This window comes from Chlorocebus sabaeus, chromosome 13 (assembly GCF_047675955.1).
Source record: "Chlorocebus sabaeus isolate Y175 chromosome 13, mChlSab1.0.hap1, whole genome shotgun sequence".
Lineage (NCBI taxonomy): Eukaryota > Metazoa > Chordata > Mammalia > Primates > Cercopithecidae > Chlorocebus > Chlorocebus sabaeus.
This window is the reverse complement of record NC_132916.1, coordinates 82,364,663-82,392,510: the sequence shown is the minus strand read 5'-3', so window position 1 is coordinate 82,392,510 and position 27,848 is coordinate 82,364,663. Positions and strand designations below refer to the sequence as shown.

Sequence of the window (27,848 nt, the reverse complement as noted above, 5' to 3'; positions counted from 1 at the left end):
AAAGTTAAGAGACAAATTTATATATAAAACAACACAAGTGAAACTATCTAATGAAAACAGCATTTTAAAAAAAATAGTATAAACATTGCTAATAAAAGAGGTAAGTCCAAAATAAAATAGGGAAGTCCAGGTAATTAGCTAAATCAGTTACTTTTTGTCTAATTATCAAATATTTACATTTCTATGTTTTACCCTCCGATATCTGCCCTTAAATAGCAGATCTGATTGAAACAGCCTTTGAAATAAGCATCAGAATGAAACTTTTAGAATAAAAACCCACTAATCTGTTCAAAATGGTAAGCCTGATATCATATACATAGTTTTCATTATGTAGATATAATTTAAATAGGTAACAGTTGGTTAAAATTGGCATGGAAATGAAGAATAGTCTGTGAATATAGACTAAAATGAATAATAGATTATTATCCCAGGAATTTGGGATAATACTGGTTGCTTTTAGACAGCCAGCCAAAGACCAAGAGGACCTTGTTATTAGCTTATTACATTGTTCACACAACACACTACTCTAGTGAAGGCCCGATTTTAATATTACTGATAACATAGCACTTTGTTGCATTTACTACATAGCATCTATCTTCAGCAATAAGAATTTTTCAAAAGACTGAGAAAGCCCCTAATTTCTGAGATTTCCTTCAGCAGTAAGATTTTTCTGAAGGTTTGGAACGTCTCCAATTTGTATTTTCCAAAACATACTTAACCACAACAAGGAATAACTTAAGGAGGGCATTTCAAGTGCCAGGAAGAAAATAAGTGAAGACTGCTTTTAGGCTAAGCTACAAATTCACAATTATCATGGTTATGCCATTTCTTCTGAAATACTCATGAAATCTGCCATTTATTCTAATATAAAAATGGAAATTAATATGATCACAAATCTACTGATGAACTTAAAATTCCCTCATGCATATTAAAATGCAGACTTGTCATATATTACAAAGATCATAGTCTACATAGTAAAAAATTGGGTAAGATTATGTGAGACAATGAAGCCAACTCTTTCATTATTCCTAATTATCATGTAGTTTGTTACCATGAGCGTACCAAACAAAAAGGTAAAAGTGTGAATATATCCTTTACTTCATTTTGACCAATATTTTCACTCCCCTCCTCTAGTTCTTTCAGTGAAGTTATTTGTTTTATAGCAGTCTTTTTTTTTTTTTTTTCGGAGAAAGAGTCTTGCTCTGTCACCCAGGCTGGAGTGCAGTGGTGTGATCTCGGCTCACTGCAACTTCTGCTTCCCAGGTTCAAGTGATTCTACTGCCTTAGCCTCTCAAGTAGCTGGGACTACAGGCGTGTGCCACCATGCCTGGCTAATTTTTTATATTTTCAGCGGAGATGGGGTTTCTTGTTGCCCAGGCCGGTCTTGAACTGCTGACCTCGTGATCTGCCCGCCTCGGCCTCCCCAAATGCTGGGAGTACAGGTGTGAGGCACTGTGCCCGGCCAATTTTATCTCCTTTGATTTCTCCTGCCAGACCTCTGAAGATGTTAATGAGTACACTAATGGTATAACAAGCAACAGGAAAAGTTAAAGCTGTAAATAATCAATAAGCTGGAAGAATCAAGCTCTGTGTAGAGAAACTAACTAAATATTCAAGCAAGACACCTCATTTAGGTAGTCACATTATTCTATTCAGTGAAGATAAGCACAAAACATACCTGCTTGACCAGTGGTGATACTGACAGCCGCAAAGAGCCTCTGGGATCGGCTTAAGTCAGAAACTCCATTTACAGCTTCAACTTCAAAAGTATAATTAGCGTGGGCTAGCAGGTCCATGACAGTGACATAGTTATCCTCTAATCCAGTCTGCTGGGGCATGTATCCAATGTTACTCCCACAGGGAACACATTCGCCTTGCTCCCAACTGCACCGCTTACACAATATTCTGTAGGTCACATCGTTTCTTCCTCCATTGTCTGCAGGAGGACTCCATTCCAAACTTACTGTGGTTTGGTTGATGTTGAAAATGAGGTTCTGTGGTGCAGATGGAGGCCCTTGAGAAACCAAGAATAAATAAATAAGCAAAAACAGAAAAAAAAAAAAAACATGCAAACAAAAAGAACAAAAGGATCCGTGTGGGGCATTAAGCTTAGTGGCTCAATTACTGAAGAGAAAACGAGTTGAAATGCTTTCTTTCACATAAACATTTCATTACCTTTACTAGAGAAGCTGTATAAAAGCCTCCTTGAATTCACTTGGCAAGAGGCTTTATTTATTTTCCTTTTAATACGTCAAAATGAAAACAGGATAACAACTGTCTTTGTACTTTTGCCACAGTCTTTAGCTATTTTTCTTCCAAGCAATTAAAACAGTACAGTTAATACACCTAAAAAAAACAGCTGTGTAGTTTAAAAATAGTTCTCCTTTTAACCATATAACGGGGAATACATTTATTCATTTTAATGTACTCAAGGATGATTTATAGCAATGTCTGAGATTGGCTTTGGATTTGGGTCTCTCAAACATTCACTAATTGAAGAATCAAGATGTGAAGCTTGCTCTATTTAGTGAGATCTGCTGTATTTAGTAATGGAATTTTAATTCTGAAGCCATTACTTTTTAATAACATTTAATATTCATGCAAGACCCTAGTAACTTATTTATTTATTTATTTTGAGACAGTGTTTCATTCTTATTGTCCAGGCTGGAGTGTAGTGGCACAATCTCAACTCACTGCAACCTCCGCCTCCCAGGTTCAAGTGATTCTCCTGCTTCAGCCTTCTGAGTAGCTGGGATTACAGGTGGGAGCCACTATACCCAGCTAATTTTTGCATTTTTGGTAGAGACAGGGTTTCACTATGTTGGCCAGGCTGGTCTCGAACTCCTGACCTCAGGTGATTGTGATCCACCCGCCTTGGCCTCCCAAAGTGCTGGGATTACAGGCATGAGCCACTGTGCCTGGTCGACCCTAATAACTTTTAATTTTACTTATGATTCTTACGAGATACATGTGAAAAACGTTATTAAAATGCATCTTAATTTTGCAGACATGGAAATAACACCAAAGTTGATGTAAGATATATTTATATTACTAAACCTATCTGCTTATGAAAAAAATATTTTCTTATCTTAATATTTTAAAATAATTTTAATATTTAAGTATAATTAAGAACATATCACAAATTCAGTATCTGTTTCATTGATGTCACAACAGTACAAATGAGTGGAAGGAATTGGAAAGTCCTTCTTTACTTTCATAGTACAACTCACTTGTGCATGCAACGTACGGTGGGTCAGATGGAGCCCTGTAATACCCATCTTCACATTCACATCTGGAGGAGCCTTCTTTATCAGAAAAACTGTGAGTTGGACAACGAGAGCACTGAAGATCTTGAGAGGAAGACTTGTAGAACCCACGGCCACAGGCTGGGTATGCAAAAGAAAGCAAAAATTGAGACATGAGAGCAAATCGATCTTTAAAGAAAAATTGTATTACTTAGCAAGGAATCAAATATTAAATTTGATGTATGAAAAACAAGCTCTTTATGATAAAATATTCATTTTAGGGTATTTCAGTAGCCAAATGTTATGATAGTTCATTATAAAACAAAATAATAGAAACAAAATGATACAGCAAACTTGCACCTGCAGTTGGCATCAGGCCAAAGTCTACAGCAGAAAACTGAATACAGGCATAATTTATTTAGACAAAACCTTAGAACATTTAATTCTGATATATAATTCAAATTTAACTTTGATTTCAACATAATTAACTTGTTTGTTGGTCTGCATTAGAACACTCCAAGTTATGTTTTCTTAATATAATATAGCTTTAAACTAACTTTTGACATGTTGATTTAGTTCATGTTGAAAAATATTAATGTAACTTTAATTACCAGACTAGAAATAATAACTATGTAAAATTTTTCACCTGAAAAATGATAGAACTATATTTCCCCAAATTTTCAGGAAACTCCAAGATATAATTTCAACCAATTTAAGTTATAAGGCAGGTTGGTTTCCACTAAGTGAACTTCTTTGTTACTAAAAATAATGAAATCCTATAAATAGGAGATGGCTGCACCACCAGAAACAAGGGGAAAGCCATCAACGGCAAGTAGATTATGGCCCTGTTTGTCCTCTGCTGAGAGAGGGTTAAGGTGCAATCACACTAACACAGCAACTGTTGTCAGCAATGAACAGAGATGGACAGAGAGCATTTCTGCCACCTCCTAATGAAGTTGCTCTTATTCATTTAGATTCTGTAATTAAATCCGGTAACAGTGTACCATTTAATATCACTGGACATTTCATATATTTATATTTATCTTCAATGAAAATTTAGCAAGTTATTTTTTCATTATTTCAATAATTTTTATTAATATATACTGAAGAAATTCTATCTATCCTTCATATTTATTAAATTTTAGTAACCTTCATATTTAGCAAAAAGAAAATTATATCTGTGAACAAATGTTAGGGAAAATTTAACATAAATAAAAATTTAGCATTTAATTTATTGGCTGAAAGTTCGTTTAATATTCTCTACTTGAGTATTGTGCAGAAAATTAACTACGTTTTTCACTCTGGGGGACATGGAAAGCAGGAATAATCCTAACGTACTGAGATGTCATAGTTTCCAGAAAACGGATGAGTCATCCCTTAACTTCTGTTCAAAGGATGAATTTTATTGCACAATTTCGATATATTTGGGAGCTCAAAATAATTCAGGGGGCATTAAGAAAGTAGATTTACATTAACAAGACAGGTATTTTATATAATTTAAAGACTCAATTTAAAGATATGTTGTGAATATAGATCCATTGATCAATAGATAGAAGAAAGAAAGAAAGATAGATAGATAGATAGATAGATAGATAGATAGATAGATAGATAGATAGACAGATAGATAGATAGATTTATACAGGGCTAAAACCATCTCATTGTAAATTTATGACCCACTATTGCCCTCAGAAGCCAGTTGACTATGTTGTCTTTAGTTGTCTTCTCAATTAATACAAGAGGAAAGCAGTTACAAAAAACATTAGGCAAAGAAGCATAATGCATCTTCACTTGCTTTCAATAGCAATTATTACAAATATAAGGCACACAGAGAATAATGATATTGATTACTAAATATTATAACAAAAATATAAAACCTTAAAATGTTCCTAAAGATATGATCTTGTCACATTAAAAAATATGGTTAACAGAAAGGATAAAGCGTTTAGCTTAGACTTCTGGGATGGAAATTCTTCTTTTTTAAAATATTCACTGTATCTTGCTTTATGTATTATTTGCAATTCAAAGATCAGAGACAACATGCCAATATAGAAGGCAACACTTTACTCACAACTCTCTGTCTGAGACATCAAGGCCTAGAGAAGTAAAACAAACAACCAAAGTAGACATACAGACCAAGAAGAGGTGTGTGCTGACAAGTTTTTGTTGACATCGTGTGTATGTTTACTGTTTTACAGGGCAAGGAGACTATGGGGGACAATGGCAACATGATTTAACATTTCCAAAATGATGTCTATTAGTGGAATTACTCAGAATTCTTATTCTCCTGTTGCAAATAAAAGCCTCTAAATAAAGGCCGATTCCCTTTTTCCCACAAATGAGGTGCAATCCTTGCTCAACTTACATGATTTCAAGAATCTATATGATACCTAATGCAGAGAAATTTCAAACTCTTATCACTTAACTTTCCAATTACATTGAATTTTGTTACCCTTTTAGCAGATGGGAAAACAGATTTAAAGCAAAAGTAACCTGAGTTCTTCAAATAATTCTGTTTGTCTAGAATAAAACTAGATTTAAAACACAGGACTACTGTCACTCAGCCTTATGCTATTCTACCATCATCATTTACTGTTAAATGAGCCAAAGTTTGACACTTATGTAATGGGACTCATGGGCTTTAGCTACCCTAAAAATTAATTTTCAATGGATCCTTATTATTGTTATTATATATTTTTACTAATTGAAAGCTATTACTTTAACTTAGAAAGCTATGAAATAATATCCTAACATACCTTAAGAAGAGATATTAAACTGATATTCTCAATTTTACTATGAATTTTGACACTGATGATACCTGCACAATTATGGAATATATGTATGACTATCATTAAATAGATAAAGGCAATACCGGAAAACTGTGATCATAAAAGTATTAACATTTTTTCTTTGAAGTAATATTTTGCCTCAGTTCAGTTACTATTGAAAATAATAAGTTGAAGCAAGCCAGTTTTCATTTGATCTCAAAGGAAACTACCAATTTAGAGTGATTAAAAGTAAGTACAAAAGCGTTGGAGCAATGGTGTTGACAGTAAAGCCAAGAACATGCAAAAACAAAAGCGGTACCTCTTAGGATAACAGTGATCCACTGGGTGGAAAAAGATTGGGAAAGCAGTAACAGATGCTCTTAAAATTAGAAATTGTGATAAGATATCTACACAAAATACCTACAGTGAAATACTCAGTGAGATAAAGCAGGGTAAAGTGGCATATCTGAGAGACACATACATACAGGAAAGTTAGATGAGCTCACCAACTACTCCCAGAAAAGCTACGTGAAAATCGAGGCAATTTCTCCTCTCTCTAAATGCAGCTGGTTTTCTGGAAACTACTAGTAAAGTCTTCAGAGGTAAATGCCTTCTGAAACCTTAGAGATAAATTCCCTTCATACATAATTATGAAATATACAACAATAACATTCTAGGAGTTGTGCAACAGCAGTTTTACACATTTTTCCTCTGCTTTATTTCTCAATTTGTTCAATAGCACGTAAACTCAAAGCAAACTTTAATTGATATAGCATGTGTCCTTTGATATAGTATGTGCTCTATGGATAAAGTTAGTTACCTTAAGAAATATAGCATTGTAACTGTGTCTTTTGATGTTTTTGCTTTTCTAACTGAACATTGTTTTAAAAGTAGTTTCACTATATTTATAAAAATTAGAGATACACATAAAATTTGTTTTAAATATTTAATTACTTTTGTAAAAATAGTATTTCACCTCTTATTTTAATAACAGTATTTTTCCATGATATCATGAAGGCCTAGGACTGATTCTTTTGACTGTTCTTTTAGTCCTGAGGGCCTTAATAAATAAAATAAGCTCATTATCCTAGAGTTAAAACCTGTAATCTCATCAGATTTCATATGTTAAGCAAGTTTTTGCTTAGTCTGGTCTTTAAATGCAAAACCATCAAAGAAAAAGGAAATCTAGAAAATATATGAAACTTCTATATACCAGAATAATAATATTATTTACTGCAATATATCTACTAAATTATATTACAACACATTAAATCATAAGATCTGCTATATTATTTACTGTTATGAAATAAATGTAGTTTATTATATTTAATCTCAACTATTTAAATAATATATTACCCCACAAAATTGATTTAAATAATATTTTTAATTCAAAATTTTTAACAAAGAACATGAAAGGCAATCAGGTTTCCCATTTATAAATTAATCATTTAAGAATAAAAAAGCACCAAAATTCTGAAATCAAATATATTTAAACATACAAGAGAGTTGATACCAAAACCTTCTATGCTGATTCTCCATTAAATTCTCCTAACAATCACATATTCCATAGTTGTCTTGAATAGATGTTTTGTTTAAGCAATGGGATGTCAGGCCTCTGAGTCTATACTTGCATTATGCAGTCGGTGGACCAATCAGGGTACTAGTATAACAACTGTAAACGAACAATCCTAAAGGCCATCCAAAAGCCATACATTTCCATGCCTCTTTAGCTTAAGCAATTAGGTAGTAATGGAATGTATCTTGTTCCTGAATGGGGGTGCAGATATCCATACTTGGTCCAGTTCTTTAGGTTTATGACCTATAGGTGCATGCTTGGGAGAAATCTTACCTGATTATATTTCTAAGGATCCCCCTTCCCACAATCTTGTTGCTAGAAAATCCACCTACTTCTAGAGTTCTTTTACAGCCAAAAAAGATTTCCTGATCCTTAATGAACTCATTTTTTGGAAGTCTTAAGCACCAATTTTTATCTCAGACATACTTCACACCATCTTGAACATTAAGGCACTGATAATCCATATCTTGCTTGGCTATCCTCCATGGATGCACATTAGGAAGGCTTTGATAGGACACCAATGTCTTGACTCTATCACAATAATTGAATCATTATTAGGGCCTAGACATTTCTATATTTTAAAAAAGTTTTACAGGTGTTCAGAACCAACATCCTGGAGGTTCCAGGTATTTTCTTGGACTATCAAAGTCTCTAAAGAATACACGATAATAAAATATCTCCCCTAAAGCACTGAGGAGGTAAAATTAGATATTATCAAGAATTTTTTAAAAATGCAAAAACTAAAATCTATCAATAAGCCAATCAAAAATAGGCAAGGAATCTGAATTGCTGTTTCTCCATGAAAGCTATACAATTGAGTAATAAACACATAAAAAATGATGTGCAAATGGCTACTGAACACTTCAAAAGATGTTCAACATCATTAGCCATTAGGAAAATGCAAATCAAAATCACACATCCAGTAGGAGGGCTATAACCAAAAAGATAACAAGTGTTGGTGAAAATATGGAGAAATTAGAACCCTCCTACACTGCTTGTGGGAATGTGTGCAGCCACTTTCAAAAAGACTACCAGTTCCTCAAAAGAATAAGCATTGTTACTTATACTCAAGATAAATGAAAACATATATGCACACAAAAACCTGTACATTAATGTTCATAGTGGAATTATTTATAGTAGCCAAAAAGTGGAAACAACCTAATGTCCATCAACTACTGAATGAATTAAATCAATGGAATATAATCCACCAATTCAAAGGATTTAAACACAGACACATAATACAACACGGATGAATCTTTAAAACATGCTAAATAAGAGAATACAGTCATAAAAGACTACATATTGTATGATTCAATTTACATAAAATATCCTAAATAGGCAAATCGATAGATGCAGAAAACAGATTAGTAGTTTTCAGGGGATGAGGTGCTAAGCAAAAATGGCATTTGACTGTTGATAGATACAAGATTTATATTTGGGGTAATTACAATGTTCTAAAAATGATTTGCAGTGATAGCTGTACAACTCTGTGACTATAACAAAAACCCATATATTGTACACTCTAATAGGGGAATTGTATGATACGTGAATTATATCTTAATAAAGCTCTTATTATAAAATCCATCAGGGCCGGCCGGGCACAGTGGCTCATGACTGCAATCCCAGCACTTCGGGAGGCCAAGGTGGGCAGATCACCTGAGGTCAGGAGTTTGAGACCACCCTGGCCAACATGAAGAAATCCTGTCTCTACTAAAAATACAAACATTAGCCAGGCGTGGTGGCAGGCACCTGTAACCCCAGCTACTGGGGAGGCTGAAACAGGAGAATAACTTGAACCCGGGAGGTGGAGGCTGCAGTGAGTCAAGATGGCGTCACTGCACTCCATCCAGCGTGGGGCTTAGGTGACAAGAGAGAAACTCCGTCTCAAAAAAAAAAAAAAAAAAAAAAAAACCATCAGTAATGTACCCTCAAATCTGAACATTTAAATAGCCAAACATTAAAAAAAAAAAAAAACAGTAAATTTTATTTGCTTATATTAATTTACTTTTCTAACATATATACTCTATATGCATCAAATGTTACAAAGTTGCATTTAGGTAAAAGAAATTACCTATGTACAACTACTGTGTACTCACAAAAATTAAAAACTAAATCAATTACCTATGGATTGCTTTTGAGACTATTAGAAATCTATTATCAAGGTATTCTTTTAATCTATTTGTTAATTTAGCATGTAGTTTTTGAGTTTCATAAATAATAGCTTATCTTTTATCTCAGGAATAATAATTTTATCACTTAAAAATAGTCTTATAAAAACCAAGCTTACATTTAGGAGAGATTTTTGATATATTTTATACAAATATTTGTGATTGAATTTCTGAATAGGTATTAAACATTCTTATTTTTCACCCACATTACTTTACCAGATGAGAGCTGGTTTCCTTCTCCCATTTCTCCACTTCTCCCCCATGAGTTAACTGAATACAACTTGACTCAGCTTCCTCAGGTCTTACTCTATTTCCAGACCTGTGATTTTAAGCATAATTGAACTTTTTCTGAAGGAATTATGTATGTCTGTGTGTAAAATATAAGGCTTTGCAGATGTTTCCGGCCACAGTTATGCAGCTGCAAAGAGTTTATTAATTATGAACTATAAGTAGATTGTTCTGTAATTGAAACTTTCTGGGCTTTAACATTATGGTAAAATCTACATACAAACGTAGTTAAGAATTCTAATGAATGCTGTTATTTTATTTATTGCAGATGAATATTCATCTTAATTCAGGCAACGTAAGTCTGTTTCCATAGGAGCTTTCAAATATTTGTGTCATATTAATATCTACATTTCTATAAGGCAAAGGGGAAAGCACAGCTTATAGAAATAGTACTCCCACCGCTCAAAGAACTGACCTCATCTGGGATGGACAGATCCAGAATCTGTATTTTAATCCTATTGACTGTACCTCAGTGGGAATAGTTTTAAAAGTGTGCCTAAAATACAGACCTCCTGTCACTAATATGCTATGATTTTTCATGTTGAAAATGAACAGCGGGCAGGGAGGATAAAAACAACATGATGTAATGAGTATATTACGGTTTGTGAAACACCATCTCTATCACCCTGGAACTAACATGCAAGAGTTTAGAAAAGATACCATGCAGAATATAAATGTTTTCATAACAGGTACTTAAGTGCTTGATGATAACATGGGGATTTTTAAAACTAACAAGAAAAACTCATTTCGAGGCATTTTACATGTGTATGTGTGTTTGTTATTAATTTGTGTTATTTAATTGATTCTTTGATGTTTTCTTACTACCATATAGTAGGAAAGAAAAACACGTAAAATAAGAAGCTTTAAAAAGTTTTGTTTTTAAGGTTTAGAATGTAAAATGAAATGAAACAAAGCATTATGTAAACACATCTTTACTTAAATTTTCAGAATATGTTAAGAATCTGGTTGAACTCTGGACTCTTTATTTTACCAAATGATCACTATAATTCTGATGTCATTACCCAAATGATAAAAAAGAGAAAAAAAGTCGTTAGAATGTTCTATGATTCTTTTGTCTTGTTATGTTTTCTCTTTATAAATATGAGCCTATGTTGAAGAGGTACTATGATACAGCGAAAGAGATTCAGATTTTAATTCAAAGGATCTGTGTTCAAATCCACTCCACCATTTACTGCATACAATTGGGACAAAGTCACTTCACATTAGTCTTCTACTTCCTTATTTCCTTGTTATCTCTAAAGTGCTATAGACATAGTAGTTATTTTTTATATTTCTATCTGCAAATGATTGTTTATAACGATAACACAGTAATCAAATATCTAGCTGTTAAACTACCTTCCAACTGTTTTAATTGAAATGCTATCTTTATTTGTGTCCTCTTTTATTTCACTGAGCAGTGGTTTGTAGTTCTCCTTGAAGAGGTCCTTTACATCCCTTGTAAGTTGGATTCCTAGGTATTTTATTCTCTTTGAAGCAATTGTGAATGGAAGTTCATTCCTGATTTGGCTCTCTGTTTGACTATCACTGGTGTATAAGAATGCTTGTGATTTTTGCACATTAATTTTGTATCCTGAGACTTTGCGGAAGTTGCTTATCAGCTTAAGGAGATTTTGGGCTGAGACAATGGGGTTTTCTAAATATACAATCATGTCATCTGCAAACAGGGACAATTTGACTTCTTCTTTTCCTAACTGAATCCCCTTGATTTCTTTCTCTTGCCTGATTGCCCTAGCCAGAACTTCCAACACTATGTTGAATAGGAGTGGTGAGAGAGGGCATCCCTGTCTTGTGCCAGTTTTCAAAGGGAATTTTTCCAGTTTTTGCCCATTCAGTATAAATGGAAGAACATACCATGCTCATGGATAGGAAGAATCAATATCGTGAAAATGGCCATACTGCCCAAGGTAATTTATAGATTCAATGCCATCCCCATCAAGCTACCAATGAGCTTCTTCACAGAATTGGAAAAAACTGCTTTAAAGTTCATATGGAACCAAAAAAGAGCCCGCATCTCCAAGACAATCCTAAGTCAAAAGAACAAAGCTGGAGGCATCACGCTACCTGACTTCAAACTATACTACAAGGCTACAGTAACCAAAACAGCATGGTACTGGTACCAAAACAGAGATATAGACCAATGGAACAGAACAGAGTCCTCAGAAATAATACCACACATCTACAGCCATCTGATCTTTGACAAACCTGAGAGAAACAAGAAATGGGGAAAGGATTCCCTATTTAATAAATGGTGCTGGGAAAATTGGCTAGCCATAAGTAGAAAGCTGAAACTGGATCCTTTCCTTACTCCTTATACGAAAATTAATTCAAGATGGATTAGAGACTTAAATGTTAGACCTAATACCATAAAAATCCTAGAGGAAAACCTAGGTAGTACCATTCAGGACATAGGCATGGGCAAAGACTTCATGTCTAAAACACCAAAAGCAACGGCAGCAAAAGCCAAAATTGACAAATGGGATCTCATTAAACTAAAGAGCTTCTGCACAGCAAAAGAAACTACCATCAGAGTGAACAGGCAACCTACAGAATGGGAGAAAATTTTTGCAATCTACTCATCTGACAAAGGGCTAATATCCAGAACCTACAAAGAACTCAAACAAATTTACAAGAAAAAAACAAACAACCCCATCAAAAAGTGGGCAAAGGATATGAACAGACATTTCTCAAAAGAAGACATTCATACAGCCAACAGACACATGAAAAAATGCTCATCATCACTGGCCATCAGAGAAATGCAAATCAAAACCACACTGAGATACCATCTCACACCAGTTAGAATGGCGATCATTCAAAAGTCAGGAAACAACAGGTGCTGGAGAGGATGTGGAGAAATAGGAACACTTTTACACTGTTGGTGGGATTGTAAACTAGTTCAACCATTATGGAAAACAGTATGGCGATTCCTCAAGGATCTAGAACTAGATGTACCATATGACCCAGCCATCCCATTACTAGGTATATACCCAAAGGATTATAAATTATGCTGCTATAAAGACACATGCACACGTATGTTTATTGCAGCACTATTCACAATAGCAAAGACTTGGAATCAACCCAAATGTCCATCAGTGACAGATTGGATTAAGAAAATGTGGCACATATACACCATGGAATACTATGCAGCCATAAAAAAGGATGAGTTTGTGTCCTTTGTAGGGAATGGATGCAGCTGGAAACCATCATTCTTAGCAAACTATCACAAGAACAGAAAACCAAACACCGCATGTTCTCACTCATAGGTGGGAACTGAACAATGAGATCACTTGGACTTGGGAAGGGGAACATCACACACCGAGGCCTATCATGGGGAGGGGGGAGGGGGGAGGGATTGCATTGGGAGTTATACCTTATGTAAATGACGGGTTGATGGGTGCAGCACACCAACATGGCACAAGTATACATATGTAGCAAACCTGCACATTGTGCACATGTACCCTACAACTTGAAGTTTAATAATAATAAATAAATTAAAAAAAAAAAATGCTATCTTTAAAAAATATATGTTTCCGGCCGGGCGCGGTGGCTCAAGCCTGTAATCCCAGCACTTTGGGAGGCCGAGGCTGGCGGATCACGAGGTCAGGAGATCAAGACCATCCTGGCTAACACGGTGAAACCCCATCTCTACTAAAAATACAAAAAGTTAGCTGGGCATGGTGGCGGTCGCCTGTAGTCCCAGATACTCGGGAGGCTGAGGCAGGAAAATGGCGTGAACCCGGGAGGCTGAGCTCGCAGTGAGCCGAGATCGCGAGATCGCGCGATCGCGCCACTGCACTCCCGCCTGGGTGACAGAGAGAGGCTGCGCATCAAAAAAAAAAAAAAAAAAAAAAAAGGAAGTACGTTTCTACCATCATCAGCCTAACCACCCCTACAAATATGCCATATAGAAACACAGAGTTCACCCACTTAATCTTTCAGAGATGCCTTAGCAAGCAACAGTGTTAAAAAACAGGTTCTACAAGGCCTGTCCTGCATCTGCATGGCACCCCTGACGGTTCCTGATTCTTGTCAGAGATCCGTCTGCCTACCGGTTTACCTCTAGCTTTCACTGTGCCATTGTTGCTGAACCCTGTCTGTATTTCCGAAGATGTGCACATTCATTTTGGTTCATGCAGATAAGTATCCAGAAATAGAATTTTTAAGTCATGTAAATTACTAAAAAGAATCAACTTGTGCAAAAAAGGAAAGATTCAAAATGAAATGCAAACCCTTCTGGATGTCACTCAATAATGTCCTCATAGGTTTTCTCTGAGAGTTCACCCTATAGATTTAAAAAAAAAAATGAACTATGAAATCTCAGGATCTAGTAACTGGAAAGGAAAAGTACTAAAATAAAGGACTTTTAGCTCTAATTCAAGTCTGTGACAAAACAGTATTATTCTGGGGTTCCCAAGGACTAAAAATACTTAAATTAGGGGACGTTAGCTTCATAAACTCAAACATTATATTATTTACTTGTAGGAACTTAAAAGTGTGGCTTATTTGTGACACAGCACTATTTTATTCTACTAAAAATCTTCTTTGAGGACACGCCTTTATGAACAAGAGGCAACAATTAGGAGAGTTCTTACCCCACAATTAGTGTTTGGAAGATTTCAGACAGGAGGCACAATTTTCAATAGCATTTATGCCACTGCCAAGTTTATTTTCAAATCGTTCTCTTATATTTACTAAAGTACCATACATTTTGCACATCAGTTTTATTATTCATTCTCATTATGAAAACATACTGAGAAAGATTAGAGAGTGTAGGCTCTATGTTAAAAAATATGAGTGATAATTCCTCTTTTTAAGTATCATTACATTTGCTGTTACATAATCATTTTTAACACATTTATCAAAAGATAAAATTCATAGTTTTAATGATAGACACTGTCCGTCTCACTATATAAGGTCTGACTTCAATGATCCTAACGAGGCAGGATGGCTTGTCCTTTATATCAATTATAAGACTGGCTGCTCTCCTAGTATGCATTCGCTGTGTGGCCTTTACAAATTTGCTCAAGTTCTGAGTCCAGTTTTCCCACATATAAAATAGAGAAAATAATAATAAGACTATCTTATAAGATTGTTATGAATTACAGTGCATAGTTCATGTGAAGAACTTAGTATGCTGCCTGGAATAGACTAAGCACTGAATAAATAGTTAACTACTGTGACTATTTTACAATGTCAATTTCCAAGCAAAGTTTTGATACCACTGCAGTACCCCAGACAACCTCTGAACCACTTCACCAAATGTGTAAGCAAATAAGAAATACAAATTAGTTATTAACCAAATATAGGCCAGTATTCATTCCTCTACCAAATAATTACTATTTGCATACTGTGTACCTATTATTGTGTCAGGCAGGCAATGGACCAAAAAGGTATATCAGCTAAAAAGACAAATAATGATGATCTCTAAACACTACATTATCCTTTTGACCACTAACTTCAAATGGTATGGATAATCAGTTGATTATGAGCTTAAGCTAATTAAATTTCTGATATTTAATAGTAAATTACTTCTATAAATTATAAATATTGTACCTTAATTTGTATCTTTTACAGCATGCCCAATTATCTCCTATTTCAGAGGTGACTATAAACTCTAAAGTCACCTTTCCTGCCAAAGCTATAGCATTTCATCAATGTGAAATGAGAAAACTACTCAGCACAGTTAGACACGCAGGAAGTGTGTAGGGACACATTATTGACCAATTATATATAAACTGGAGAGCTATCTGTGGTAGTTATTGGCTTGATTTTCAATGAGGCTAATGAAGGATCTGGCAATATCAGAATATTCTATAAGGTCAGGTTACTTCAAGTTCATAAAAATTGCAACTTTAGTCCAATTCAAAGGATTAAAATTAGACTATCTTGTGAGTGGCTTGTCAATAATTAATTTTTCTCCCATGATATATTTAAATCTATATATTTGTGGAAAAAGCCTTGAAAATCCATAGCTAAAAAGAAGATAATTTCATCTTAATTTCCTAAAAGAAAGACCTGTACTTCTATGCACAGCAGTCCAACACATGGGCTTTTCACTACCAGTTTTCTGCGATAATTTTAAAAATTATTAAAGTAAAATTGTCAGTTAAAGCAATCTTCCTGGCTATTTGGTTGAAGACTCTGTTTCCTTATTTAGTCAGTTATAAAATGTGGATCAATACTAAGTCTTGTGAAGCAAATAACCCTAAAGCCCTTTAAGGCAGTTTGAACACGTGTGGAGGTAAATAATCATTTCTTTTATGTCAGTGGAAAATTTTCTGGAGATCATAAAGAAATCAGTTTACCCTGAAGCATGACATATTAAATGGATGCATCAGGACAATGAGTATATTCACTCAATCCTAAATTCTTATAAATAAAATAAAATAACAAGCTGAATAAATCCTTATAAAAATGTTGTTGAGCTCAATCCATTTTTTTTTTAAATAAAAAAAAAGGAGCTGGCAAAAAAAAAAAAAAAAGGAGAAGGAAAAGAAAAGGTCACACACACACACACACGCAAGATATATAGAATTTTTAGAAATAAGCTAGTAAGAATTCTGACTGTATTTTCATACTTTCTACTCCTTCATAACAGAAAACCAGTTCATTAATTGCTGATTTTTACCTCCACACCCAAGCAAATAATTTGCCACAGCTCTCTCTATCCATATCCTATTAACTTTGCATCCATAGAATTTTGCAAAAAGACAACGTAGCCACTAGCAGAATATCATTTAATTGTTTTTTAAAACAAACTCGGCAGAAAAGGTAACTACATATGTAAGGAATAACCCTACATACTTTCATTCTTTTTAAAAGAATAACATGCCTTCTATCAGTTAAATGCTTTACCTCCTCCATATTTTCTGACCTCTTAAGCTACTTAGGAGAACAGTTTCACTCAATACAACATACCATCATTATGACATTATGACATTCACACTGCCATAATTATTTCTTTATGCATGTGTCCTCTAACTCATTATGAACCCCTCAGGTTCAGAGATTATAATATACATATCCATGGATTCCCAAAGCCTAGCACAATGTCCAGCACATAGCGGGAGGTTAATCTATGTTTACTGAATGGAAGAATGCACGAATTTTATTCATCCTCCAGCATTATGCATCTGGTGACACCATCCCACTTACCAAAGGTTAATTCACTGACACCACTTAGTACATTTTTCATAGTAATGGAACAATAGGACTGATGTGCAGTGAAGCCTTGGTTACAAAAGTAAGGAGAGCTACTTCACGGGCTTTCAGTCTTTAAGTCTCCTTGTTATGCTGCACAAGGAGACAACTGCACAGCCATGTTTAGATTAATACTTTAAATGATTTTAACATGATTCTGTAACTATCCTTAACACAGTAACAAGATAAAGTATACAAATGAGATTAAAAGCATTTTAGGAGCATATAATTGAATATCTTCTCTGAACACAGGGGAGAAAAGGTCCAAGAGAAGGAAAACAACTACGCTGAGAATTATAAATTATAACAAAACTATAATTTCAGGGTTGATTCCAAGACAAAAATTTAAAGAATAATAGTTTTTTCCTGCTCTGGATTATTTAAAAAACTGTTTTTCTTTAAATACAAGACCTATCCAAATTCAAAAAAAGTGATATTCTAGTTTTAGGTTACTGAGAGTTGCCATACAATAAGTACACAATATTTTCATTTCTGTTGGTAATTTGGAACTAGACAGGCCACTATTAAAATAAATTCTAATAATTAACATTTCTATTGGAAAACAGAAATATCACTGATTCTTTCTTATGAAAAATAATTTCAATTTATTTCTTACTGGCTCTCTTTTAAATCTTTAAACAATTGTAGAGTAAACAAAAAAACTAATTTAAAAACAATGGGATATTACATCTTTTGTTTTCTTTCATTATGAGCATAAATACACATATATATTCACACACCCTTCTGTACATTTGGTTTCCCATTACATTTCATATGTCTCTAAGATATATTAATTCATTTGATCTATGACCTATGGAGGGGCACGACAAAACTAAAGGTGAAAGCTTATTTATATGTATATATACTACTTTACTTTTTTCAAGTTATAAACCAGGTAAAACTGTAAAGTACCTTAATATTCAGAGTGAACTCAGAAAAAGCACAGTCAGTTCTCTGTATCCACTGGTTCTGCATCCATGGGTTAAACCAACCATGGATAATAAATATTTGGGGAAAAATAACAAAAAAAATACAACAATAAAAAAATGCAAATTTTAAGAACACCACAATATAACAACTACATGCCTATAATTTACATTGTACTAGATATTATAAGTAATCTAGAGATTATTTACAGTATAGAAAAGGATGTGCATAGTTTATACAAATATGTATACATATTTGTAAATAAATATACATATTTGTATACAATACTACATTTGTATAAAATAATGGCAAATACTATGTATGCCATTTTATATAAGGGACTTAAGCATCTGTGGATGCTGGTATCCAAGGGGATCCTATAACCCATCCCCCCTTGATACTGACAGGCAACTGTAATGACAAGCGCTACAAAGTATTAGACTCAACACCTACATGTGCATATATTTCAATCTGAAATAATTTAGAAATTTAGAAGTGAAATACTGTTTTCTCACAGGAAATGATGATAAAGTAAATGTGTATATTTCTAAATAAAAATGCACTGAAAGTTCTTACAAAGGAAATGAAAAACTAGAATATAGTGATTGATTCTATCTCTATATTAATGATGCTATAAACGAATATGTATAGAGAGCTGATGGTACATTACATCTTCCTAATTAATTAGTATAAATCATCCCCAAACCTGACTAAAGATTTGAAAATGTCAATTTATACTAATCAGAAAACCAGAAATAAGGAAGGGAAAAAAAATCAGTTCAAAGATTGCACCCAAATGAAGTGGTTAAGAACATACAGGATAAAAGCAGATGACAGATTGTGAAGACATCCTGTCACAGATGGATACCAGGTGGAATGGATTAGACAATATTTTTAGAATCGATATTTTTTTCAACATTTAAGTTAAATTACCCTTTTGGATAAATGTTCAACAAAAGACTGATAAGATAACTAGTTTTACGTGCATCTGAATAAACAGAATATCTAAAAGCTAAGGGGTGAATGATTTATTTTTATATTACTTAGGAATAATCAAACATTGTATAAGAACTTGTAAAATAAACATTTGTCAGTGGATGAACACCAATGATAAAGGAGATATCTGATGCTTGAACATTTCCTTTATGCTTTCATTTCATTTCACCATAATGAGCATACTACCTATGGCACAGCAAAACAAGGGGTAATACTTGTCAAATACCAGCAATTACAAAAAGGGGAGTTACAACCTTGTAAGAGTATGACTATTCCTTTTGCCATTTTTTTAACATGATTATTTTGCAGTTTAAGTTAGCAGCTGTTTAAATGAGAGGCTAGAAAGTGAATCTTCTCATGCTACAGATGTTAAAAAATAATGTCTAGACATAGAGTCAATAAGGTTTTAAGGTTTTTGATTTTCCCAGGCTGAAATCCTACTCTTATCATATATTAGTGTTGAATGCTATAAAATATTTCATAAAATTAGAATTTAGAGAAAACAATTTTTAGCAAGATGAGAAGCATTGCTTTTTGCTTGTTATTTCCATTACATCTTTGCTTTATAAATTTTCCTTCTAAGTTATGGCCTCAAATGGCATAGGTTGTCCAAACTTGTAAATAGTTTTCTGTTTGTTGATGAAATGTGTTGAGTGGCTAACTCCAAAGCATTGTGCTTGCAGCTATAACAGCCTAAGTGCTATTCAATATAGTTAGTTAAACATTCCACTTTTCACATGAAAAATATAATAGTTAAGTTCATACATTGGCTTTCCCTTAATATCTATATCATTATTTCATTATTTTTTAAGTAAATTACTTCTTCCACTACCCTTTTAAATAAAATTATACTAAAAGGAAATGGAGAATTCTGAAAATGTAGTACTTTCTTCTGAATTACGGTATACACTCTTACAATTTAGAGTGCATGTCTTCAACAATTGTCAAAATAGTTATCTGGATTAAAATACATACATTTTCTATTCAAATATTTAATTGTAATACATGATTATATAACAAGATATATTTTTATTTTGACATATAGTCAATAATTATAGTAATGTATCTTTGGAATTAACAACTAGAAATCACTAGTTTTTCTATTTAATTTTATTAATATAATCACAAATTCTACTTTATTGCTTCAATATCAAAAGGGAAAAATAACAAAGCTAACAGAAATCTCCAAGAGCAATAATTCTTGATCTTTTCTTAAAATCTAAATGTTCTGTGTAAAGTAATTGTTCAATAATTTTGTTATGTGAAAAAATGACTTCAGTCAAGTATAAAACAGAAGCTCTGACTTCTTAGAAATGGTGAATTCCATAGGCAGGTCAGGGAAACTTGCATGTAATTTAGTACTTTTACACTGCACTTCTTATATTCAATATCATTTGTGAAAACTGTATGGAATAGGTTCTCATTCTTGCCATTAACTTCTACTCTTGATTCTCTGGAATCTGATATTTCATGGTTTTGCCAGCTGTTTACCATATAGGATTATCACATAGTATTATGTGAGACAGTTTAATTAGAGAGCTTAGATGATGGCATCAAGATTAGTAGTATTGTTAGCTCTCAGGATTCACCAGTATCTCCAAAGTTATTTCTGTAGAATGACAAAGGTTTATGCTCTATTTGTCACTCTTCTTTTTTTTTCTGGTGTATTCTCTTTTGAATAATCACAAGCTTAACATAAGTGTGCCATTTTCTAATGGATTAGTATATTGCTGCATGTTTTACAAAAGTTAAAAAAAAAGTCACTTCAAAGCTCATTTGACATATCATACTAGTACCTAAAGGAATAAAGCTTTTCACAGTATACCTCATGTTTCATAAATACATCAATTAATTTTCAGAGAAATAAAGCATAACAATAAATAAAAATGTACATGTCAGAAGAATTATTAAGAATGTAGCAGAATATTAAATTCCTAACTAACAGAGAACCTCAAAATAATATGGAGTCACACGAAAGATATCTATCCAGAGCTTGTAAAAAAATATTCAGGTCAAATACAGAGATAGTTCTATCAAGGAGTACACTATGTAGTGCTAACTTCCTGAAAAGAGTCATTACAGTTATATTTGCTAAATTTCCAAAACACATCACCTCCTTAGTGAAGCCATATCTGACCTCTAGGTTAGGTAACTGAGTCCCTCATCTGTCTTTCCATTCCTCTGTTTTAGCACTATAGAAAAGAATAGAGATATGAATTTATATACATAGACACATACTCTATGTTTCTATCTCTCTATTATCTATCTATCTCATGCCGAGTGCATGATACCCTCACTAAAACCTCGCAAATCATATTTTTCTAACTAAATGTAGAAGTGTCAAATATATTACCTTTATATTTCACAGTGTAATCTTTATAAGTCTTCCTTTGAAGTGTCATGCCTTACTAGCGAATCTTTGACCACTGCCAAATATATTGGTGTTTTACGTATATTTATAATCATTGTAATTTTATTTGCCAAAATAGAAGAAACTTGCAAATGTGAATGCATATTGATGGTTAAGAAAAAAATTAAACAACAGTGGAGACTTGTCCTTCAGACTGCTGGCTATGGAGCCAAACACCTTGAGTTCAACTCCTGAGTTCAAGCGCTAGAACCATCATTAGACCACCAATAGGAAACTGCCTTGGTTTCCTCATCTGTAACACAGCAATAATAGTGACATTTTCCTAATAGGATCACTATGAGGATTAAATTAAGAACATGTAAGAGTGTCTGGCACACAGTAAGTAATTTACACGTATCAGTTAATATTATCATCATAATTATTATAGTAAAGCATATCATTTTTAAAAAGATAATATTGCTTCCTTCACAACATACAAAAATTTCTGAAGAGTTTTTTTTAACATTTTTGCAAACAACCTGTTTAACTGCCTCATTATATAAACAATGTAGCTAAATGTCTGAAAGTTTCAATTCAGAAATTCCTTTAATAGTTTCAACAATTAAGGAAACAATGTATACTGGAACCTTTAAAATAATATTATTTAAAAATCTTCATTTGAAAATAAGCCTGTTTTCCTTCTGTTACTGATCTTACTCTGTTTAGCATGTTATTTTGGTAGAAGTACAACTCTAAGTATGCCAAACTCATGTTCCAATATGTGTAACTTGAAATGTAAAACCAAACAACAACAACATTAGAAAGACTGATAAAAACTCAGAGAGGCCAGGCATGGTGGCTCACACTTGTAATCCCAGCACTTTCGGAGGCCAAGGTGGGCAGATGGCTTGAGCTCAGGACTTTGAGACAAGCCCAGGCAACATGGTGAAACTCTCTTTCTACAAAAAAAAATAAATAAATAAATAAATAAGAAAAATGTGAGATGGCATGTGCCTGTAGTTCCAGCTACTCGAGAGGCTGATGCAGGAGGATCACTTAGGCCTGGGACACAGAAGTTACAGTGAGCCGAGATCACGCCACTGCACTCCAGCCTGGGCAACAGAGAGACCTTGTCTCAAAAAACAAACAAAAAAACCTTCAAGATTTGAAAGGCTCAATTAAAAAAAAAAAAGGTCCTAATAGACAGTTAGTATAGATAAAAAATTCACTAATCAAAACAGTAAAGAAAAAAAAAAGAATAGAGTTCTGTGAAAATACAACTTACATTTGAAGTCATTTCATGCTTTTTCTTTGCTACCCTAAACAGTAATGTGTCTCTACACAATTTGCTATTACTCTGCTTCCCACCTAACCTGAAGAATCTGACAATTTTTTTTTTTCTTAAGACATCTAAGAAAAACCAAAGCTCCCATTTTCCTCATTCATGATCACAGAAGGAAAATATTTTAGAGTTTCTTCCACTTTTATCCCAGTCAGGGAGTCCACAGAAAATTCATTATAAAAAATCTATGCCATGTGGACATGGTAGAAGATAGACAGAAGGAGGTGGGGGATGGTCATCTCATCATTAATGAGTATGAAAATAATCGAGAGAGGAAGAGAGAGGGCACACTGCTATACTGTCACCAGTAATTATCAGGGGACACATATTTTGTGTGTGGGGTTTCATTTTCTGTTTCTTTTTTTGAGACAGGATCTCACTCTGTCACCCAGGAGGAGCGCAGTGGTATGATCACTATTCACTGTAGCCTCAACTGCTGAGGCTCAGGTGATTCTCCCACCTCAGGCTCCTGAGCAACTGGGACCACAGGCATGAGTCACCACACTGAGCTAAATTTTTAATATTATTTGTAGAGACAAGGTCTTGCTATATTGCTCAGGTTGGTCTCAAATTCCTGGGGTCAACTGATCCACCTATCTTGGCCTCTCAAAGTGCTGGAATTACAGGGATAAGCCACTATGCCTGGCCCATTTTCATAAACCAATTCAGCACTGAAAGTCTGCCACCAGATAACTGACATGAATTCTTTGAGAACATATCTGATCCTCATAATATATGAGAACAGAAACAGAAGATTCTTCTTCCAACTACAGAAATACATGTAGCTGACTGTCTGGAAAATCGTGTCCTTCCCTTATAAGGTAACATTTAATGTCTTCCATATCAATGTATTTGAACAAAAATAAAGTAGGTTGTATGCATAAATGCATACCCAAATGGAAGCCCCACATTTGAGGAAATATAAGAGCTCTTCAACTCTTCAGCCCTGGGGTTTAAGTTAAAGATTTGGGCAGACTCAGGTGTGTTCTCCTTCCATCTTTGAGGAAGACCTTTAAAACATAAATTAATTGTCTTTCTTTTCTTAAGTTCTCATCACCTACTCTATTGCTCGGGTATCTATGTTTCCTGAGACAAGCAGCATTGCATCCCTAGCAGTTCCACATTCTTGGAAGTATCTGAAAGTAATCACCTTGATGCTTTACATTTTACACATAACCACCGTGAGGAAATAAAAGATCCATAAAAAATTTACATGAGAATTAGAAGGCTCCAACACTTTACAAATTTTCTTATCTATGTAATCTAATTTCTAATTCTCCAGTGCAATAGTTTTCAAATGAAGGTGATTCTGCCCTGTAGGAAACATTTGCGAATATCTGCAGACATTTTTCATGATCATAACTGGGTGTGGAGGAGGTCTGTTACTGGTATCTAGTAGGTAGACATCAAGCATGCTGCTAAACATCTTATATGCCTTCCAGAACAAAGAATGATCCTGTACAAAATGCCAATAGTGTTACTGCCGAGAAATTCTGCTTTAATACAAACAGGTATCAGTTTTACTTCTAGGCTCCAGGTATCTCCTTGTAATAGAGCCTATTCTAACTAAAGGAAATAAATAATGGTTATTGCTAGTTTTTTTTTAAATATTTAAACAAAAGAAAAATATAATTTCATTAGAAAAGTTAGTTTCATCCTTTAAAATACTAGGTTTTCTTCAAAGTTCCCTAGATGATTTGCTTGGAAAGTAACTTTGAAATAATTCTGTGAAATAAGAAAAAAGGTTTGAAAAACTAAAAAAACTAAAAAAACTAAAAAAAAAAAAAAAAAAAAAAACACGCTACATAGATTTAAGTTGACAGAACCATTGTTATTTCCACCATCCCTTCTCTTATCTCAGTATACCTATTTCAAATTTCAAAAGGAAAACCAGAAGAAAATTTCCCTCCAAATTTGTCATTCCTTTAACTGCAGAAAACTTAAAAGTTTCTACTTTCTTCTACCTCTCATATCAAAGTAATCAATTCCTGTTTGTTATTCTTTTGACACTCTCATTACAGTAACTCTGTGTGTCAAATCGTTATCATACCTCACCTCATTTACCATCCTACATTCCTGATTTGTTTCAGTCATTTGCTAACTCATTCAACAAATATTCTGGATACTTCTTATGTTCTTATTATGCTAAGAACCAGACCCCTTCTAGGAAGAAAAATAGACACAGTTCCTGCCCTCATAGACCTCTCAGTTTATAGAAAGCCAATAATAAATGAAACCATTCTAATAAAGCATTAGGTGTTATGAAAGGAGATCACTGTAGAAAACATGGACAGTTTGTGTCTTTGGTATAACTGAAACATGTAGAAAAAGTAAGAGATATTCAAGAGACTGGAAAGAGACAATTCATAGGCAAATAAATAATAGAGAGGAAAAAGATCATGGCACATCCAAGGCAATGATCATGGTGCCTTGGAGGCAACATCAAAGTGGCTGAAGTGCCAAATACAAGTAGAAGAGAAGCGAAGGTCAGAGCTGGAAAAAGAGACAGGAAAAGGCGGTAAGATGTTGTTTTTCCTAAGAGGAAAAGAAAGCTATTAAAGGATGTTTAAAAGACAGTGTTACGATAAGACTTGCATTTGGAAAGATTACTATAGCCATGATGAATTAGCAAGAGGCAGAAAAAATAACAGGAAGGCTTCGCTGGTAATGCAAGATGACAGGTAAGACGACGACGGCAGACTGAGGCAGTACGCATCAATTAGTTTAGCGGGAATTGGACATTGAGAAAATCTTTGATAAGGGAAATCAAGAGACGTTTAACATATTCCCTCGTCTCTACTCTTGTACTTTTCAATTATCCAGAATACACCAGCAGATTCCATTTTAAAACACTGGAACTTAAAATGCATTTTGATTTACAATTGCAAGAAGGGTCCTCAAGCATCATATGAGATAGGCAAGACAAGTAAAGTTCCCACATTAGACAGATTACAAAAGTGGAGTCTCAGAGAGATTAAGTAACTTACCAACTTTTGAAATATGACTAGGTAATAAAAATAGGCTTAGAATCCAGTCATTCATTTCTGAATCCATTTCTGTTTCTAGTAAATTATGCTGCTTCAAGATTTAGAATTCTAGATTCTGGATTATGTTTCTAAACTTCTGGCAAAGTCTTCTGTTATTTGGTGTATACTGTAAAATCTGGTACTTCATTAATGTCAAGTACAATTTTCTAATCATTTCATAAATGTATACATTTATTCACTAGCTATTCCACATAGAAATAGAGATGAAAAACAAACATATATTGAATATGGCTGAAATGAATAAAAGTATAAACAAGTATTTATGTTAATATAAGTAATACAGGAAAAAGAAATACGTTAGCATTATTCAAGTAAAAATTGTTACACATGGGATAGTTGGCGCTATGATCAGAACATAAATATGTAATGAACTATAAAAATCAAATTTGCTTTAATACAGGCTTACTCTAATTGAATGTTAATTCCAGTAGGTAGAAAGAAAAATTAAAAACTTGAATTGCCTCTTCCTCCAAAACATAATTTTTCTTCCCATTTAATTAAATTTGACAAATAATTCTATAAAATGTTTTACATTTTCAGCTCTAGATTTGGCTCCAGAAGTTATAGTTGGTCATTTTGCTATTATGAAATATGAATATTTGAGTCACAGTTTAATAACTTAACTTTAGAGCATTATAATAACTTTTGTTAGGGAATGTAATTATCAGTTACATGAAGATCAATTTAACTTGGGATACAATATGTAACAAGAACTTTTTATATTTAAAAAGCTAAAATACGCAAGAACACACTTAGAAATGTGATTGTTTTGAAAACATAAAATATGTAGAAAGAGAAAGCCAAAAGTTTTATATGACCAGTGATTATACAATCAAACCAGGAACCTGTCAAGAGCGAAAAAAGAGCTAGTAATAATAGCAGAATTAATGTCAGCTTAATCACTAAAATAACAACAAAGGGAAATAAACGAGTTCTTGAAGTTATAGTGATGAGTCCATTAATAAAATTCATTCTAAATATAATAACTAAAGACATACACCTAGACATAAAGCAGGCATACACCAAACAATAACCTAGACATACACCCAAGTCCTGAAATTTAGAGATTTTGTGAAATTTTTTGCCTTGAAGCTCCTCTACCAATGCTTTTAGGAGTTAGAATCAATATGTTTCTCAGTATCAATCTTCTCAAAAACAAGTTTAAAACTGAAATGATTTTGTTTCTTTGTTTTTAACATTTCTCCATACTAACTAAAGCACCCTGATTTAGTATGAAGAATCTGGGTTTCTTGCCTCAGTGACAAAACAGATTTCATTCTCCAGTAACATCTTAAAAAAATCTATTATTAATCTATTTAACTCTTTTCAATCTGTAGAAGCAGTGCCCAATTATCTTAGAAAAGCAAAGAGTAAAGACCAAACACCTCAAATCTAATAAAATCTCTCATAATTCCTGCACTTCAGTTCTAAACTGCCACAAGACAAATGGTTTGGTACAGGGAAACGAAAATATAGTTTAAGTCAAACTGTCAAAGGCATGAAATGTGAACAATAACCACTTACAGTATATAATACAAAAGCAATATGTGACCCTAAAACATTCTACCATGGTACCAGGCATTTTAATCCATTTTTTGTAAAGTACAAGAGGTATAAAGAGTTGAAACAGAATTTTTTTAGGACGTCTGGAGAAAGAAATACCCATTAGTAAGTGGCATTCTCACTGGGATTGCATTTCGTGAATATTCTCCATCAAAAAGATGAGAATATCAGTTTTTACACATTAGTCCAGGAAAGTGATAGTCTGAAATTAGAGCTGCTAAAAACAGGCAGGTACTGTGAAATTCAAGGAAATGCTGCATCAAAAAGCTAAGGGAATGAAAAAAGGATAAAATTCTCTTTATCCTTACAAAATTGGCACATTATTCCAAGTGAGGTAATAGGCAGAACCTCACAGTAGATTAA

At 33.6% G+C, this 27,848-nt stretch overlaps 1 protein-coding gene across 12 annotated transcripts in view; it reads right to left on the bottom strand.

Moving 5' to 3' along the window:
- Positions 1-27,848, bottom strand: part of EPHA7 (EPH receptor A7) — a 181,117-nt gene that overhangs the window by 114,054 nt on the left and 39,215 nt on the right. For 11 of the 12 annotated variants that reach the window (XM_008006644.3, XM_008006645.3, XM_008006646.3 and 8 more), the window contains exons 4-5: positions 3,231-3,386; positions 1,679-2,014 (exon numbers count right to left, since the gene is read on the bottom strand). In XM_008006644.3, coding sequence (XP_008004835.2) covers positions 1,679-2,014; positions 3,231-3,386 — 492 coding nt within the window. Of the gene's footprint in view, positions 1-1,134; positions 1,520-1,678; positions 2,015-3,230; positions 3,387-27,848 lie in introns of those variants that run through there. The other variant, XM_073022580.1, reaches the window with a different exon arrangement.